Source organism: Lampris incognitus, chromosome 15 (genome assembly GCF_029633865.1).
Source record: "Lampris incognitus isolate fLamInc1 chromosome 15, fLamInc1.hap2, whole genome shotgun sequence".
Classification (NCBI taxonomy): Eukaryota; Metazoa; Chordata; class Actinopteri; order Lampriformes; family Lampridae; genus Lampris; species Lampris incognitus.
Window position 1 is genome coordinate 23442000 of NC_079225.1, and position 19388 is coordinate 23461387.

General features: G+C 43.6%; 2 protein-coding genes across 2 annotated transcripts in view; one reads left to right on the forward strand and one right to left on the reverse strand.

The window, feature by feature from the left end:
- Nucleotides 1-8693, forward strand: part of ptk2bb (protein tyrosine kinase 2 beta, b) — a 32015-nt gene extending 23322 nt beyond the window's left edge. The window contains exons 21-31 of the mRNA XM_056294936.1: nt 1564-1768; nt 2637-2745; nt 2877-2936; nt 3927-4049; nt 4268-4420; nt 4655-4690; nt 5911-5935; nt 6050-6084; nt 6382-6516; nt 6767-6847; nt 7676-8693. Coding sequence (XP_056150911.1) covers nt 1564-1768; nt 2637-2745; nt 2877-2936; nt 3927-4049; nt 4268-4420; nt 4655-4690; nt 5911-5935; nt 6050-6084; nt 6382-6516; nt 6767-6847; nt 7676-7897 — 1184 coding nt within the window. The 3' untranslated portion in view covers nt 7898-8693. The remainder of the gene's footprint in view (nt 1-1563; nt 1769-2636; nt 2746-2876; nt 2937-3926; nt 4050-4267; nt 4421-4654; nt 4691-5910; nt 5936-6049; nt 6085-6381; nt 6517-6766; nt 6848-7675) is intronic.
- Nucleotides 8694-10456: 1763 nt separating this feature from the next.
- chrna2b (cholinergic receptor, nicotinic, alpha 2b (neuronal)) lies at nt 10457-19059 on the reverse strand. The gene is made up of 6 exons (XM_056294085.1): nt 19020-19059; nt 15353-15513; nt 13852-13896; nt 13507-13616; nt 11289-12459; nt 10457-10582 (listed from the first exon to the last, which is right to left on the reverse strand). Exons 3-6 carry the CDS (start codon nt 13879-13881, stop codon nt 10457-10459), a joined length of 1437 nt encoding a protein of 478 aa, XP_056150060.1. The 5' UTR covers nt 13882-13896; nt 15353-15513; nt 19020-19059.
- Nucleotides 19060-19388: the final 329 nt, after the last annotated feature.

Sequence of the window (19388 nt, forward strand, 5' to 3'; positions counted from 1 at the left end):
AGCGTTGAACTGTTTTGTTTTGTTTTTTTACCTCAAGTTATTTCTCACTCTTGTGTTGTGTGGTATTCTTCTTGCTGTATTAGTTCAGTCTTGGCTTCATTTGCTACATGGGCACAGTGACTCTCTTGTGATGTGTCTAGTCACTCCCAAAGGCCAAGCCTTCATTGCCCTTTCTGACATAATGCCACTGAGATACTTAATGTCATGCTGGTAGCAGTATGTATACACTCACCAGCCACTTTATTAGGCACACCTGTCCAACTGCTTGTTAACGCAAATTTCTAATCAGCCAATCACATGGCAGCAACTCAATGCATTTAGGCATGTAGACATGGTCAAGACGATCTGCTGCAGTTCAAACCGAGCATAAGAATGGGGAAGAAAGATGATTTAAGTGACTTTGAACGTGGCATGGTTGTTGGTGCCAGACGGGCTGGTCTGAGTATTTCAGAAACTGCTGATCTACTGGGATTTTCACGCACAACCATCTCTAGGGTTTACAGAGAATGGCCGAAAAAGAGAAAATATCCAGTGAGCGGCAGTTCTGTGGGCGAAATGCCTTGTTGATGCCAGAGGTCAGAGGAGAATGGCCAGACTGGTTCGAGCTGATAGAAAGGCAACAGTAACTCAAATAACCACTCATTACAACCGAGGTATGCAGAAGAGCATCTCTGAACGCACAACACGTCGAACCTTGAGGCAGATGGGCTACAGCAGCAGAAGACCACACCGGGTGCCACTCCTGTCAGCTAAGAACAGGTAACTGAGGCTACAAGGCTCACCAAAATTGGACAATAGAAGATTGGAAAAACTTTGCCTGGTCTGATGAGTCTCGATTTCTGCTGCGACATTCGGATGGTAGGGTCAGAATTTGGCGTCAACAACATGAAAGCATGGATCCATCCTGCCTTGTATCAACGGTTCAGGCTGCTGGTGGTGGTGTAATGGTGTGGGGGATATTTTCTTGGCACACTTTGGGCCCCTTAGTACCAATTGAGCATCGTGTCAACGCCACAGCCTACCTGAGTATTGTTGCTGACCATGTCCATCCCTTTATGACCACAGTGTTCCCATCTTCTGATGGCTACTTCCAGCAGGATAACGCGCCATGTCATAAAGCTCGAATCATCTCAGACTGGTTTCTTGAACATGACAATGAGTTCACTGTACTCAAATGGCCTCCACAGTCACCAGATCTCAATCCAATAGAGCACCTTTGGGATGTGGTGGACCGGGAGATTCGCATCGTGGATGTGCAGCCGACAAATCTGCAGCAACTGCGTGACGCTATCATGTCAATATGGACCAAACTCTCTGAGGAATGTTTCCAGTACCTTGTTGAATCTATGCCACGAAGGATTAAGGCAGTTCTGAAGGCAAAAGGGGGTCCAACCCGGTACTAGCAAGGTGCACCTAATAAAGTGGCCAGTGAGTGTATATTTTGAGGTTTTTTTTGCACATCTGCATCCACACTCACAACAATTATCGCTTGATAATTTATTTTAAGGTGTACCTTTTGTTTTTTTTCTTTTTCCTTTGTGTGTGTCTGTGTGTTTCTCTTAGCTGTGTGTGTGTGGGAGATCATGAGCCGTGGGCAGCAGCCCTTCTTCTGGCTGGAGAACAGGGACGTGATAAACCAACTGGAGCAGGGCATCAGGCTGCCTAAGCCGGAGAACTGCCCCCCAACCATCTACTCTCTCATGACCCGCTGCTGGTCCTACGACCCCCGGGAGAGACCCAACTTCACCGAGCTCGTGGTCAAGATCAGGTACCTCACTTTTAATGACTGAACACAGTCATCAACAGGCATGATGGAATGCCAAGAAAGAATATGCAGGTTTTCTTCCCAACTGATCACCGCACTGGGGGATTTTACTGTTTAGTGTGCTGATAACCAAAGCAGGACAGACTAAGGTGTGAACTCACCTGGTGTTGGGACTGGTTGGATGGAAAACATGGATGGCACATAGAGAGTCTGCTCTGCGATATAGAGATGAAGTTTTTCATGAGATATCACTGATTTGGATAAGTGGCTCTGTTCCTACAAAGTGATCGATAGCACAGTGTTAGAATTACTATCATGCCCCTAACAACTAAAATACCATTATTATCGGTGTCTACTCTACTACTTGTACTGTACTACTTCTTTTTTGCACTGATACTATATAATTTTGCAAAGATCCATTTACTCTAGCACTTTGAGTGGTCAGTAGACTAGAAAATGCAGTCCATTTACCATTTTACCATTTACTGAGCCCTTTTGTACTTAAACCCGCCATTTTTGTGCTCTCGTGACAAAATTTACCTGATTTATTGTTTTGTAGCAATTTTAATCTGTTTTGTACTTTGATTTTTGCATTCTCTGCCTGTGTATTCACCTACACAAAACGTGCTTGACATAACACATACTTTTGTATATGATATGATTACCATGTAGTTGTCTATGATGACTCTCTTGTAAGTCACTTTGGATAAAAGTGTGCCAAATGAGTAAATATACAATATTTTATTGTACTTTCAGGAAATCATACAGCTGTAACATACTGGATCTGATAGAATGTTGTCATTTTACACCAGAAATGATAATATTATGATGAATGTCAATGATATATGAACTTTTGCCTGATCCCTCCCAGTGATGTCCACAAGATGGAGAAAGAGCAGGAGGTGGAGAGACAGCGGGACAGAATGCGCTCCACCAAGTGCTTTGAGCCAAAGTTCAACTTCAACGAACCTCCTCCTAAGGTTTGACATCCTATCTAATACATTCAACTACAGTAGGTCACAAAATATTTTTATGGTGATCAAACACTCTATTCATGTGTTGTTATGCATTTTTAATTTGCCGAACGCTGTCCGGCCCCTCTCTACTTCAGCCGTCCAGAATGAAACCAGGACGCTTTGGGAACACACTCAGTATTGGACTGCACATTCAGGTATGATAACATGTCCATGATGTCTATTATATTTATATTGTTATCCTGTATTCATATTCCTAGATGACCCCCACCCACCCCTCTACACACACACACACACACACACACACACACACACACACACACACACACACACACACACACACAAATTAATTTCACTGTGAGAATACAGTGTGCATAGTCACACTTCACTGTGAGAACATGGTCCATGACTTAGCAGGAATGTCTGGGAATGAGTTTAAACTTCTAACTGTCGGTCATGAAAAAAAAAAAAATTGTACCCATTCAGCTTTCAGAAGTCAGGTATTTTTTTGGGGGGGGTGGGGGGGTAGAGGTTCCCCGGGGGGAAGGGGTTCCCCTTTTTCCTCCCAAATTGTACTTGGCCAATAACCCCACCCTTCCAAGCTGTCCCGGTCACTGCTCCACCCTCTCTGCCGATCCGGGGAGGGCTGAAGACTACCACATGCCTCCAAAGATACATGTGGAGTCGCCAGCCACTTCTTTTCACTTGACAGTGAGGAGTTTCACCAGGAGGACGTAGCACATGGGAGGATCACGCTATACCCCCCAGTTCCCCCTCCCCCCTGAACAGGCACCCCGACCAACCAGAGGAGGTGCTATTGCAGTGACCAGCACACATACCCACACCCGGCTTCCCACCCGCAGACAGGGCTAATTGTGTCTATAGGGATGCCTGACCAAGCTGGAGGTAGCACGGAGATTCAAACTGGCGATCCCCATGTTAGTAGGCAACAAAATAGAACGCCATGCCACTCGGATGCCTCAGAAATCAGTTTGTCTTGAAATCACTTAAACATGAACTGCTTTCCTAAACTGAAAGCAGTTTATGTTTCCAGCCCAGTAACAGTAAAGGAATATGAGGAACATGAGTAAGGACAGACATCTAGCACACAGTCCGACAGCATTTCAAAGATAGCAAGCTTTTCTTTAGCCTTTAAATTGTGTGTGTGTGTGTGCACATCTCTGCAGCTGAATGAGGCTTTGTGTGCTAGCTCACCTGACCTGGCCAGCCCATGTGAATATCAGTCCCCTGTTGACTCAACCAACAACCTGATGGTGCCAAGGATGTCACCTCGACGTCGCAGCATGGGGGTAAAAAAAACATCGCTACCTTGTATTTAGTATCCAACGCTTCTTCTGTGACTGTTTTTGTAATGGTGTTATTGGTGTGGCTATGATATTTTGCATGATATCTATGTGACAGAGACTGATATTTTTCAAAACTGTGTACATATGCACGTTTATCGATATGTGCCAGCATGCACGAATCATCAACCTATCATTTGCCTGTTTCCTTGCTACCCTGCCAGGAGAGCGAGTTCCCCCGACTGGAGCCAAACAGCAAAGAAGATGCCCGGCTCTTGTGGCAGATGGATAAACTAAACATACAGGACACGCTCCGCCGACAGAAACAGCAGATGAAGGAGGACGAAAAGTGGCTGGAGAAGGAAGAGAGACTCCTGGTGGGAAACAGAACATCTTTTGCATTTGTCAACCCGCTCTCTCTGTCTCTGTGCCCTTCTACTTTTGAATCCAATGTGCCTTCGGCAGCCACATGGAGAAGGGCATCGTTAAACCGTGTGGGCCCTCATCCTCCCCGGCCCGCTAGTCTTGTGTTGATAGTGCCCCCGGTAGCACTTCCAAAGCAAGGGTCTACGTCCATACACTATAAATTGAACCTCCCTGTTCTTTTGCAGGATCCCATGGGACGGGATGACCCCACCAGCCCAGTGGTAAGTTTCTGCTCCACTCATTCTGTCCTGTTTGGGGTTGGTGTCTGAGGGGATAATTTAACCTAATCTTTGTCCTGGTACCTCTGTCAAATGGTTTTTAAATTCTGGATAGCCAGGGTGTGAACTTAGGAGAGCTCACTTTTCACATTGGCGGGGTGCTTCTGAAAGGACTTACAATGAGACATTGGTAATAATCTGTTATGCAAGCATATGTAAATAGCCCATAAAACAGATACATGCACATGGTCAGTTTGCTATTACATCACCACGTTTGGATGGGGACAGTAGGAATAGCACAGTTGGATCCTCAGTGAATGAGTGATGATGCACCCCCATTAAACTCACATGTATTTATTTCAAGGATGCATGTGCAATGTAATTTATTCCTATAGAAATCACACGTCCGGGTGGCATGGCGGTCTATTCCATTGCCTACCAACACGGGGATTGCCGGTTCGAATCCCCATGTTACCGCCGGCTTGGTCGGCGTCCCTACAGACACAATTGGCCATGTCTGTGGGTGGGAAGCCAGATGTGGGTCTGTGTCCTGGTCGCTGCACTAGCGTCTCCTCTGGTCGGTTGGGGCACCTGTTTGGGGGGAGGGGTAACTGGGAGTAATAGCGTGATCCTTCAACACGCTACGTCCCCCTGGCGAAACTCCTCTCACTGTCAGGTGAAAAGAAGCGGCTGGCGACTCCACATGTATCAGAGGAGGCACGTGGTAGTCTGCAGCCCTCCCCGGATTGGCAGAGGGGATGGAGCAGCGACAGGGACAGCTTGGATGAGTGGGGTAATTGGCTGGATAGAATTTGGGAGGAAAGGGGCGGGGGAAATCCTCTAGAATAACAGTGTAAAAGTAAAACAAGTTAGAAGTGCACTTAACAAAATGGTTTTGCCACAATTTTACTAACTAATACTTTATAGAGACCCTCCAAAATTTCCCAAATCATGTTTTCAGGGGGGCTCCTGTCTTTCCACAAGGAGCAAAGCTCCCTGTGACTCCCCCATAGTTTGCAACCTGTATTTAGATAAAGGAAAACTTTTTTCACCATCTGGACAGTTATTGATATTTTACCGCACATGACTGTGTTGACTATTGTTTGATGACCAACTATAGTCTGCATGGGAAATCACATACTATCACACTGGCAATACAGGCAGTGTGGTTTTAGTAGTGTTTATTCTTTATGATATTAATAATTGTTTTCCCTTTTTTTCAGGTTCCCGAACCTGAGAACGAACATGGTAAGTGATGTAAGGAAATCATATGATGTAAAAAACATCAGCCAGTTATTCTGAATACCTCACTATCATGTCTCTCTGTGTCGATCTCATATTTTCCACCTTCTGGCACTGAAGTACCACCAGAGAAGCCCCCACGTCTCACCGCACAGGTAATTGTGCAACATTTTTTTTTTGCAGATTGTAATATATCTTTGACCTCACTGGAGATAAGGTCCTTTTCATCTAGTTGTCAGAATAATACAATTTAGATCGGACTCAGAATCATCCCGATAAGAATAAACGGACCTTTTATTTTGAGCGGCCATTGACATCACTGGCCCATTTCCATTGTCCAGCAGTGCGTTGTGCAGAATAATTAAGTCGACGCTGTCACTATTATCAGTGACTATTATGCTTTACTATCACTTTTAACACATTTGAATGAACGTCCATTTCTTCTTTCTCAGCCTGCCCCGACGGCTGAGCTTGACCGCTCCGATGACAAAGTTTACCATTCTGTCATGAACCTGGTCAAAGTAGTCGTCCAACTCAAAAATGACATCATCACAATGAAGCCTGAGGAGTACATCTCTCTTGTCAAGGTACAGTAGGGAAAATGAAAACTGACGGAAAGAAAAAAAAAGTATATCACAAAACGATTACTAAATTGTAAAAGGCAAGCTGTCATGATATTATTTTCTAACTAACATTGTGAAAATTCACTAATACTGTGGCTTGCTGTGTAGTAAACTGTTGCGCACACTACTTCCTAAAGTGGCGCTGATAGCGATAGCATCCATCCAGGCATTATGTACTATAAAGACAATGACTTCTCCCTTCTGTTGGTCACAGTCTGTTGGACTGGCTTTACGAGATCTGATTCACAACGTGGATGACATTCTGCCCACCTTACACGAGTCTGTCAGGACGGAGGTAAGATACGATTCCTGCACCTTTTTTTCCTTTATGGGTTACTTATCTTCCTCTTTCCTTTTATTAATTTTTTTTGCCTCTTTAGCAGGTTTTTCTATTAGGTTTTTTTTTTTTAACAAGACAGGTATCGAGGGAGGGGTGGATCGTTATTCATGTTTCCTTTCCTCTGAGACTGAGGGTGCACATAAGTTATATAGCTTGCCTATCAGATCCACGTTTCTGCAGAGCCAATAAGCCGGCAGACTTCATTTAGCATCATTTATCATTATAGCTGACTTCAGTATTTTTTACATATATGACACATTGTGAGACAGCACGGTGGCACAGTGGTTAACGCAGTCGCCTCACAGCAGGAGGGTCCTGGGTTCGAGCCCCGGGGTAGTCCAATCTTGGAAGTCGTCCCGGGTCATCCTCTATGTAGAGTTTGCATGTTCTCCCTGTGTCTGTGTGGGTTTCCTCCCACAGTCCAAAGACATGTAGGTCAGGTGAATCGGTCATACTAAATTGCCCCTAGGTGTGAATGTGTGTGGGCCCTGTGATGGACTAGCAGTCTGTCCAGGGTGTCTCCCCACCTGCTGCTCAGTGACTGCTGGGATAGGCTCCAGCATCCCCATGACCATGAGCATGATAAGCGGTTTGAATAATGGATGGATGGATGGACGTGTTGTGAGCTCATGCAGTGAAAACAATTATTTTACACAATAGTAGAGCTCAGTGTCCTTACTGTAAGGCTTGTTGGATTTTGTCTTTAAAACTTCCTAATAGTCTAATTCTGGTACAGAAATAAAATGAAAATTGAGTCCGATTGTTATTTTTCCATTGGCTCAGATTGAGGGCACCCAGAAGCTGCTGAACAACGACATGGCCGAGTTGATAAATAAGATGCGTCTTGCCCAGCAGAATGCAATTACCTCTTTGAAGGAAGAGTGTAAGAAACAGATGCTGGCCGCGGCACACACGCTGGCCATGGACGGGAAGAACATGTTGGACGCTGTGGACCAAGCCAGAGTCAGAGCCAACTTGGCCAAGCCAAAACCACCGGACCCATAGGGGGGCTGCAAACTCTCATGAGCTCAATTTACACTGCCAGCCGGAATTAATTTTTTTTTTCCAAATTTGGGATAAAAACACAGTTTTACAGTCAAACATCAGTGTAAAAAAACTCAGCCTCAAAACTCAGTTGAAAATATTCAGATGGGTAAAAACCTTCAACTGAGCTTGGCACTCTGAACTCACTAGAGTTATCCTGTATAAGGAAGTCAAAGGTTTGGTGAGAACATATTAAATATGATGCCACTATTGAATGGACATGACTTAACTTCAAAAGAAGTCACTTGCATGTCCATGATTTTACCAAAGTATGGCAAAAACAAAATCAGACCGATGTGGATAAGCTAGGTAGACACGTAGCACCATATTCAAAATGCTGTCTCTGTCGTAAGTCACCATCTGACAACTTCCAGTTAATGCAAAATCTTCCCTTTTGTGGTAGAATTGTTTTCAGGTCAGTGTCTGATGACTGCTCATTCAGCAAATGTGTCTGTATTGTAAATATGAGTTCTATCACAACAGGTTGTACTTGCACCACATTAACAGCCAAATAGTTTCTATTTTTGAAAAAAGGAAGAGTACTGCAAACCAAAGGCAGCAAATGGTTTTATCATTTAACCGTGTTGCCAGCCTTAGTAAAATGTAAAGACATTAGACACAGAGAAAGCAATATATCAAGTAGCTCTAAGAGAAAAATAACTGCCAGTGTTTCCCCTGAAAGTACTGTCAATAGGATTAATGTTTGCTCTTTGGTATTCTTGGTCCGTGTCATTATTACACTTAATAAAATGTTACAGGAAACACTTATGTTGTGATGACTTCATTATGTTTTCATCTAACACTGATAGTTCTAGTAAGCTTTTCAGGTTTGTGCTATACTTTGGTGCACATCCATTCAGGGGACATTACTTGACTTCCGTGACTGAAAATGCAAAGCAAGAGATTTTGTTTTTTTTTATATCACAATGATGATCATATTTGTGATGGCACACAGAGATGGCTGCAGAAATTTCGATGCCGAACATTATGTTAAATGATCTGCTCACCACATATGATCATAACAAATACTCTGGGAGGATAGCAAGTTGTACACTTCAAACAAAGCTGGCAGGGAAAATTATGGATAATGCAGATCATAGGGGCGACGGAAAAAAATACATGTAATTGCAATTAACTTGCTAATATCATCTGCGAAAATCCCATGGCTACAGGATGCCTTGATTATGCAAGGGAGCTGAATTGTCTGTACATGCTGAAAGAAATCTCCCCAGGAAAAAGTTTAGTACAATGTCACCTAACTACCATCATCATCAGCGGTCACTCGGGGTCAAGTATGAGAGGGAGGACGCCTGCGTGTGACAGCTTTTTACGTGGAGTGGCTGATGCACCTGCAGCCACCACACAGTCCTTGGCAGGGGGTGGCTAGAGTCCAATGGCATGAAGAACCAAGACGATTGGGGACCACCCTCTGTTACAGCCTTCATCCACCTTCACTGCCATTGTGACCTGGAGACATCTTCCACCAGTTCTGTTGTTGAGGTCTTTGTTGTATCGCGCTTCGTCTGGAACCTCCCCGTTGACCTATCTGCCATGGGTGACCCTACCAGGAGCCAAGCTCCAGACAGCATAGCTCTTGGGATCATTAGTACATGCAAGCTTCTCCACCACGGCAAGGTGGCGATCCAGGAGAACCTAACTACCATGCATACAGTCACGCGTTGAATAAGACTTTCATTATTGTTTAATATTAATTGTAAAAAAAAAAATTTCAAACGTGTACATGATGAAAATGTAGTCTATTCTGCCAGTGCACCATGCCGGAAAGATCAGCTCATCTCCAAAGACCTAGCCCCTCTCTACTCGGTTATTCTTTGCCACTCATCAAAAGGACACTTTTGCATATCAAGATGGCATTAATTGCTGGCATCAAGACAAGCAGGTAAGCATAGGAAGTCGGAACAAGAACAAAGCCCTTTCTTTTCTACCTTGCGACAGAAAACTTGAAGGGTATTTAGGGCGAGACCATAATCTGAGCGTTCCCTGGAGAATGAGAACAAAATGGCACTTTAACACCACACAACCTACATCTTGTGAGCGAGCTTTCAGTGTTTCTCTTCATGGTATTTATTACATCGAGTATGGTCATTCAAAAATACACCTAATCACAGCAGCATGGCCAGGGAAAGAGACTTATCAAAAATGCAAACGCTTCATAGTTCTGCCCCAACACAAGTAACCCCAGCTAGTGTCTATTCCAGCAGAACACGTCAGTTTGTCCAAGTCCAGTACCGCTGGAGGAATCACTTTGAGGAAAGGCATCACATTTGAGGTGAACAACACTTCTCTCATCACAGTTGGTCCAATTTAAAGCCAAACTGTCAGCTTCTCATTGTGCCCATGTTTTCCAGTTATCTGCTATATTTGTATTGAGTCTTACGCAGGCTGTAGTCCCAATCCCAGTCTCGCAGAGAAGTTCAAGTATATTTTGAAGTCGCTTGGTGGTAGTTCAATTACCATGTTTTTTTTTTTCTTTCTTCTTCTCCTCAACACTTGAAAGTTTTAAATCATGCCAGCAAGCCAAGGTGGTAGGAAGAGTCCTATGGTGCCAAGCAGGCACACAATAATGAACATCCACAGGAAGATGCGGTCAATCACCATGGCAACATATTTCCAGTCCTCTTTTACCTATGTGGAGCGAGAGAGAGAGAGAAAGCAGGAGATAAATAACTAAAAATGGGCAACCAACCAGTTTGCATGATTCAAGAGGTACGGAGCTCAGGAGGCATTTGTTTTCCAGGGGAAAGTACCTCACTGCAGAGAGGTAAATATGGTCATATATTTAGTATTTAGAAATAACTCAGCCCTTCCCCATGTCTAATCCCCCCCTACTCTGGCTAATATGTGTAAATGAAAGACAAGAACAGGGCTATGTCAGCCAGGCGTAGAACAGTTTTACCAATAACAGATAACACCATTTGAAGGCAAGTTAGAATCTGAATCACCAAAATCAACAAATAAGTCTACATGAGTTTGTCTTGGTGGCAGTGCTGCACGTTTATGAACAACTTACAGAATGTGACAATCCATACTGCCAATAATGCATAACAAACTTAGGAGACCAGCTTATACCCATCAATATCCAGACATGGTCTTTATAAACCTGTCTTATGAAATGCACTGAGGCAGTGTAGCAAACACTATGGTTGTACACGTATGGGAAAGGTGTATTGAGCAATACTTATTTTGGCCAGTATGTGAACTTATGCTTAATAAAAAATTTAAATGAAATAGTTCATACACACTGGTAGGTCAGCAGTAACGTGTGTGAAGTGTCTTTTGCTACAAGCATCTCTCTGCCATTAGCAGAATAAGCATTTCAGAAAACACTCACGCTAAAATCTGCGTCCTCTGCTCTCAGGTGGTCCGCAATATAGTGCACCCCTTCAAGAGCACGTATAACACTTGCTGAGAGAAGAAACGATGACTCTGAAGACATATTGTCCACTTTATTCGGCTGTTGGGTAAGATTCGATCTTCCTCCTGTCGACACTCTGTTCTTCCCTCCACTGACCCCCTCCTGGCGACTCTGGGGGTTGTGCGAGTTCTTCTGTTGCCCTGGAGGAGTCGAGCCAGGGGGTCTGGGTGAAGGTGGGCGGAAGGAGAAATATGATGCCAGCGTTCCCAGCTCCAAGTCCTCGTAGCAGCGTCTCTCGGTGTCCTCCATTGCAGTCTCGTCTCTTAGCCAGTTGGCAGACGTACTGAGGCAGTTGCCCGGTTGCTTCCCAGCTGCCTGGCCTTGCCGCCTTTCTGCCGCCGCCTCCTGCTGGAGAAACAGCAGCCTGCGGCGCCGTCCATCTGGCGCGGGTCGCCGCATCAACAGCCAGCGCGGGATCAGGTCCAGGAACACTGTGTGCACCCAACGGGGCATCTTGTGAGTGCCGGGGGATCGGTGGTGCACGTTGAGCACAAAAACCGTGATGACTATGGAGAGGGTGACAAAAATCATAGTGAAGAGGAGGTACTCGCCGATGAGCGGGATGACGAGTGACGTGGATGGTATGATCTCGGTGATGAGGAGGAGGAACACGGTGAGGGACAGCAGCACCGAGATGCACAGGGTGATCTTCTCGCCACAATCTGAGGGCAGGTAAAAGACCAGGACGGTCAGGCAGGAGATCAGGAGGCAGGGGATGATGAGGTTGATGGTGTAGAAAAGTGGGAGCCTCCGGATGATGAAGAAGTAGGTGATGTCCGGGTAGATCTCATGGCAGCAGTCGTATTTCTTGGTGTTGTATGTGCCCACGGCATTGATAATGGCCCACTCACCACTCTCCCAGTAGTTGTTGAGGTCCACAGTGTTCTCAATTCGCTCCAGGTCAATCTTGGCCTTGTCATAGGTCCAGGAACCAAACTTCATCTTGCAGTTCTGCTGATCGAAGGGGAAGAAAGTGACGTCAATGCTGCAGGAGCTCTTGTAGATCGCTGGGGGGACCCAGCGAATTTTGCCGGTGTAGAATAGGTGAGCTTTGGTCATGTGTGTAACAGCGAATTCACCATCAGCACTGGAAGAGGGAAGAGGAAAGAGGTGTTGTGAATTCTGGTGTCAAATTTAGATGTCTATATTCAACCCCAAAGATAGTAGCGATGACAAAATTAGAGCTTTTAACTGATCATCAATGTCAAAAATCAGATGCTGCTGCCATGTGAATCCTCAGCTACAAGTCATGGTTTTCTTTGGTCTATTTTCTCAACATCATGCTTCTGGGCTGAGCAAAAACCTCCCAGATCATGTCATTTTATAAATCATGACGTCAAGAAGAGTTAGAATATCCTTTACAGCTGACTTTAATTTGTCTCTAAAAATTGAAGGAGAACAAATCCCAGTTCACCTATTTGAGGTGATAATAGCTGCTGTTGAAGACATAATGATGTCTTCTTATCATTATATCTGTTCAACACCTTTTTAATTTCACTAGCAAATTCTAATTACACAGACTTGACAGAGTGGAAAATACCATCAAACTTTGCATGTTCAATCGCTGGGAAATTAATTTATGAGAAGGAAGAGGTTTATTGGAAGCTGTGTGCATCGAGCAATAACCTGAAGATGTTTTATTTTGTACACTGCAGTAGCTAGTACACAATGACAAAAGCATTTCCTTTTTAAAAGGTGCTATACAAATGACTACAAATAAAATTCAACATAGTTCACAAGGAACAGCAGTTGTAAACATAATAGCAGAATTTTCTATTTTAATGTCACAATGTCATAGTTTTGCTGCAGTGATTTAAAAAAAATCCACTGGATGGCGCCATCCTCACACTAGAACATGATGGCCTTCATCAATCGCTTTCCAGATTTGAACTTGCATCTGAAATTGCCATTGTACATAATTTGTCACTATTCTTCACTATAAACCCTTCACTGCATGTTGTGAATACAGTATGGGTGTTTGTTTCCCTGACCTTTATACTCAGTTTCAATAACAGTGCTATGACCGCTGACCTCAACACAAAACTCTTTGAGACAAGCACAAAGGATTTCCTCCATACATGCCAATGTTCATAAAACAATAAGAAAAAAGGAAATTAATTTTATTGTCACTAACTTGTTGTAGAGGACAATATCCGGTACCCATATGAGATCGGAGGGCACTCTGATGGATGTCACGTTATCATAGTCGGATGGTCTCCAGCGAAGCTTATAGTCGTTCCACTCCTGAGGAGGTAAAAACAACATGATTGTCTTTATGGTACAACTCCTCATTTTATTATGTCACAGGAGTCATTATAGTCTCATTACTACTGAATTTGCATGTATTGTGTTTATCCATACACTCGCCTGAGAAACCCCATTTTTCCTTTTAAAATTCTAACAAATTGAACTGAGGATGGATATTGTCTGCACTTGTAACCCGATTAGCGATTTCACAATTACATTAATTTCTGCTCACCTGTTTAAGCCATACATTGGTTGTCATCATTTGGTTCTTCTCATCCTAAATGAGAGAGACAGACAGATGTGTGGGTGGGAGTGGAGGGCGGGAGGTAAAACAGCGTGAACTCTGGGACTGGTCCAAATGAATATGCAGTAGGTTCTTGGAGGTTTGTCAAGACGGATCCAAAACATAGCCAGCAGCAAATCCACTTCAATATCTTGATGGATATGAAGCATTGAGTAACAGGTGGTCTTCCACAGGGTAGTTGGAACATAATCTAATTTTAAGAGGGTTTTCTTTGCCGCTGTACGCAAAAATATCAAAATATATCTTGTTGCAGCCCTTACAGGGTCAAAACCTCACCAAGTAAGGAGAACAAGTATCTCTTGAGCAGTGGAGGAAAAACAACACCTTAAGTTCTGCAGTTTGAATGTGGAAGGCAGGGTATCAGCCCTTGGATTGTTATACTTTACAGAAGCTCTAGGTCCAGTAATTTTACCTTCACAACAAAGCAATGCATACTACTTGCCCATATCGACTGTTTTTTTTCTTTCAGTAAATCAAGAATGTAACCTTGAAAATTGCATTACTATTACTGAATTGCCAGATCCAAAGTATATAAAAAGTGTGTGCACCGCGAAGTTCCTCAGAGGGGATTCGTTAACTGAAACAGACACAAATTGCTTACCTTGGCAAGAAAAATAAGATAGAGATTGATGGTAATATTTTATAACCTAAGGCCCTTTTGTTCTTCGATCCATCCATTTGGCTGGACCGGTCATCAGTCCAAAATGAGGAAATACGAAGACACAACTCCCACCTCATGTCAAAACGGGAAGTTTAGAGTCTTAAAGTTCACCTGAGCTGAATGCTACTGGAGTGTGGGAGCAAAGTGTTTCGTTATGGAAACTGTTCAGGGCTTATGAATGCTACCTGTAAACCCCCAGTCTAGATCTTTTCTTTTTTTTTTTGGATTTTTCTTCCCAGTTGTGTCCGGCCAACTACCCCACTCTTCTGAGCCGTCCCAGTCGCTGCTCCACCCCCTCTGCCAATCTGAGGAGGGCTGCAGACTACCACATGCTTCTTCCGATACAGGTGGCATCGCCAGCCGCTTCTTTTCACCTGACAGTGAGGAGTTTTGTCAGGGGGACGTAGCACATGGGAGGATCACGCTATTCCCCCCAGTTCCCCCTACCCCTGAACAGCTGCCCCGACCGACCAGAGGAGGCACTAGTGCAGCAACCAGGACACATACCCATATCCGGCTTCCCACCCGCAGACACGGCCAATTGTGTCAGTAGGTACGCCCGACCAAGCCGGAGGTAACACGGGGATCCCTGTGTTGGTAGGCAATGGAATAGACCGCCATGCCACCCGGGCTGTGTGTCTTGATGGATATTTAACAGAAAGGGTTGTGGCATGCAGTCCATTATGTGTTCTACATCTCGGGTGTGGATAACCACTTGTTGTCCACATAAACATACATATAATCAGTCATAACGATGGGAGTACTCACCACATCGATGAGCTGTGCTATGGAGAGGCCAAACTTGACAATGACCACGTCCGAGATGTTCGGCACAGGTCTGGACCACTTGTTGTAACCAACAAACAGTTTTTTGAAGAGCTCGTCCTCGGCATGAGAGTGGGTCCTTTCATGACAAACAACTGTTGGGGCCCAGGAACACCGATGTAAGCTTGTTTTCTCATACTTTTCTGTGTTAAACATTTATAGAATGGATTAACAAAAAAATAAATAAAAATAATGGTGGCACGGTTGTGGAGAAATGTTTCATGCTTCTAAGGTTCTGCACAAATTTTGAAATTTTCTAATCCCTTAGACAAAATTATAGTTTGCCATCTACGAAACGTTTTTTGGAGGCACATTTGCAATGAACACATCCACAAACCATATTCCTCCACTTGACAGGAAAAAGGAACCTGTTCTCTCAAAATCTAAACCAGTCACAACACAGTTACGAAAAAAAAAACGAATTAATGTTGAATCAAATGTCCTCTGGTATTTGGGCATTGAGTTCATCTGAGCTATATTTTAATCATTGTGCCTTTCTTTCATGGGCCATCAGCAATTAGCAGCAGGAAGATGGGTGACGGAAAATGAGGAAAGTCTGGAAGAGGGTGGCAAATGGGTTACCAGAAAATTCAGTAAAGACAGTGAACTGTGGAGAAGGACGGGAAAGAAATAGGTAATTTTGTAAAACGTAGCTCCGGATCATATCTGTGGTCTTTCATCCCTGTCTAAGATTCACTTCATTTAACCCACAACAGCAAACCAGGTTGGCCTAATGCTGAAAGGGTAACAAGGCTGATAGAGATTGTTCAGTACATCCCGTGTGGGTGCAGTTTCCTCCTACACCGCTTCGACCTCTCTAAGAAAAATCTCAGTCGACTTTTTAGCATCTTAAGCAAATCCTGTGATCTTTCGATCTTACCTCCCTTTTGCAAATATTAAAACTTCACAAGGGGAGACTGTGAAAGGATCTTTTAGCCCATGTCAACCTCTTTTGCCCAGTTATCTCTTTATCTCAGATGAGTTATTAGCATATATTCACAGTGTTTGAACACTTCCTAATTTCAGGGGATGGCTCACAACAAAGATTTCGATCTAAAAAAGGACACAGAGTTTGAAGTCTACAGTACAGCGGGGACAAGCTGACTGACTGCTCGCATTGTTGTTGCATGAAATGAATTAAATGGAAGAAGAAAGAAATCCCCCTCCCTCGGGGAAGACCGTTCAGTCTAATCAGATTCAATTATACACATCATTAGTTGGCGGCGCTAAGTGGAGGTGAGCTAACCCCTCCATGCGTAAGGATGATTGTTGTGGAGCTGCCACGACTGTGTCACTCTGAGTACCACTGATGCCAAAAAACAAACGAAATCCTCCACCTGGAACAGATGCAGATTAATAGTGACATCAGAGGTGTGTGTGTGTGTGTGTGTGTGTGGTGCATCGGGGAGTTTGATAGTCAAACTCAAACTTTAATTCTTTAACACCATCAGTCTTTCATTATTCTATCATGATGCTGAGTGGTTGCATCAATTCAAGTATGGTAACGTTATGAATTTTTATGCCGTTTCCAATATCCAGGCTTATATTCAATGAATAGCAATGCTGGACAACATGCTATCCCTATTTTACATGAAACAAGGATAACATCTTGCACTTTTCTCTCTTTAAAGAGAGGAAGGTAGATACATCTAAAGCATTGTACCAAAGCCAAAATTGTCAGGGTATCAAGGATTTGTAGCTTTAACAAACCCACATCTCTGCGTGGTGTAAAGCTAAAGTGACATCTAATTGACAGTACCATAGGGCTGGGTAATAACTTCATATTATCATTTATCATCTTTCATTGGTATATCAGGATGAAATTCGGATATTCATATCAGTAATACTGTGATGCACTATTCAGCTGTCCAAGTTAATAATAATGATAACCTAGTACCTACAATTTCTCATAAAAAGAAGATTGAAATATCTGAGAGTATCATCTGAAAATACTACTAATACCAAACTGTACAATGGGATGAATTTCAGTTAGATTCTGAAATATGATATTTTTATGTATATAAAATTCCCTATGATTGCTGTGATAATAATATCTTCCATACCACCTAGCCACTATGGTACAATTATCTTGAAACCACGCCTGTATCTAGTGCCAGATGTGCAAACTACCATAACCTGACTTAGGGTAAGTCAGTTCTGAAGATAAATTTGACATGTCATTATAACCAATCAATGTCAAAACAAAGCTATCAGAAGACAGCGGGATTCATACAAAACTGTTAAACTGATTTATTGTGCACATGAATTCTATTACCAAGGGGCATTTTCAGGGTTACAATTTATCTTTTGGTGATATGCTCCAATTTGACTGAAAACGACACTACTGTTCTAAAACCTTACAAATCAATATCTGTATGAGGTAATTTATAGGGCAGACGAAATAATTCAGTGGTAGTTGGCTGCTGGGAATCATATACATTTCATAGGGTTTGCACTTCATTTGTCGACTGTAAATTGGCATGTCTTCTGCGGACATGCACACGTGTTATGCTGGCATTATAACATGCACCAGATACTTCTAATATACTATGTACTCTCCACAGTCAGAAGGCTGTGTGTTCATCTGGGCAGATGTGCAGCTTTGACAACAAGGTCTCAAGTGTTGCAGATCAAAGCTTCCTTGCCTTCAGGCTTGAAATTAGATGACACCTCCGACATCAGGCTCCCAGTCTTGAATCTTGGATCTGAACCAAACGGATTGGCTAGATACACCCAAACACCATCCAGTTTTTGGACAATGACGGAGTCAACTTCTCAAGCCAGAACTGCTCTTGTTAAAATTGGCCTGTCCAATACTTAAAAAATTGCAACATGCAACAATTTGCCATGACTTGCCTCTTTGCATGTTTGACGCAAGTGGGATGGTGTGAATGAAATCTATTTGCACCCTTATGCCGTGTGAAGCCGGTGGGGAGCTGGGCAGCTGGCTGGTGTTCTGATAATTTGTCCTCTGGAAATGTCCTACAGTACCTCAAAATTCACAGCAACTCTAATAACCTTAACCCGCGCATGCGCAGCAACACCTGGTAGAACCGCTAGATAGGGACTTGTCAAAAAGGTAACCTTAGATTTGTGACACTCCCGCGGGATTTTTAACCTAACCTTAAACTAACATTTACATTGCGCATGTGCGAGAGATTCGAAAATCCGCTGTTAACGATATAGACACGAGCGCTTGATAGGTGGTGCCATGAAATCTTAACACACCGGAAATTGAGGAAAGGGCGGAATATTTGCGTTACCTGTGTGTGTGTGTGTGTGTGTGTGTGTGTGTGTGTGTGTGTGTGTGTGTGTGTATGTGTGTGTGTGTGTGTGTGTGTGTGTCACTAGAAGACACGGCATCTATAAATCGAGACACAAACACGTTCGAAAAGAAAAAGTTGCTTGGAGTCAATATTGCTCAGATTTGGTTGATTTTTAGGACATATCCAGTCGTGCTAAAACCTTCAGTTTTACAGGACGAGTATTGTTCCACGGTTTACGGCAACATACGGCCTTGCCTAGATGTCGCTAAAATCTCTGAGTGATGAACGATAACGGGTTGACATAAAACATAGAAATACACTTAAAAAAAACTTAATCGACTCACATAAGAAAAGCCAGAGAAGAGTCGTCCTCACAGATGACAGGTGGTTGGATGCGTCCTCCATGGTTGTCCTCCCCGGGCGCAAGGAGCCTCGCCGGCGAACACGGAGGTCCTTTTAAGCGCTCTCAAAACTTCATGTTGAAGCCCCGTCGTGACGGGGACCTCTGTCATCTTCGCAGCTGGCAGGCATATGAAGACAACTCAGCCAGTAAGCCACTGTTCAGACGGCTCTTGGAGTTACTGTGGGCGGGCGGAGTATGACGTTGAAGCTGGGAAACTTTGCAGCCTGTTCAGTTGAGCATCCTTAGAAGGCTCAATCAACGCTCAACCGGTGTAATTGTCTTTTTTTAACAACCTTTCGGAAACCTGCAC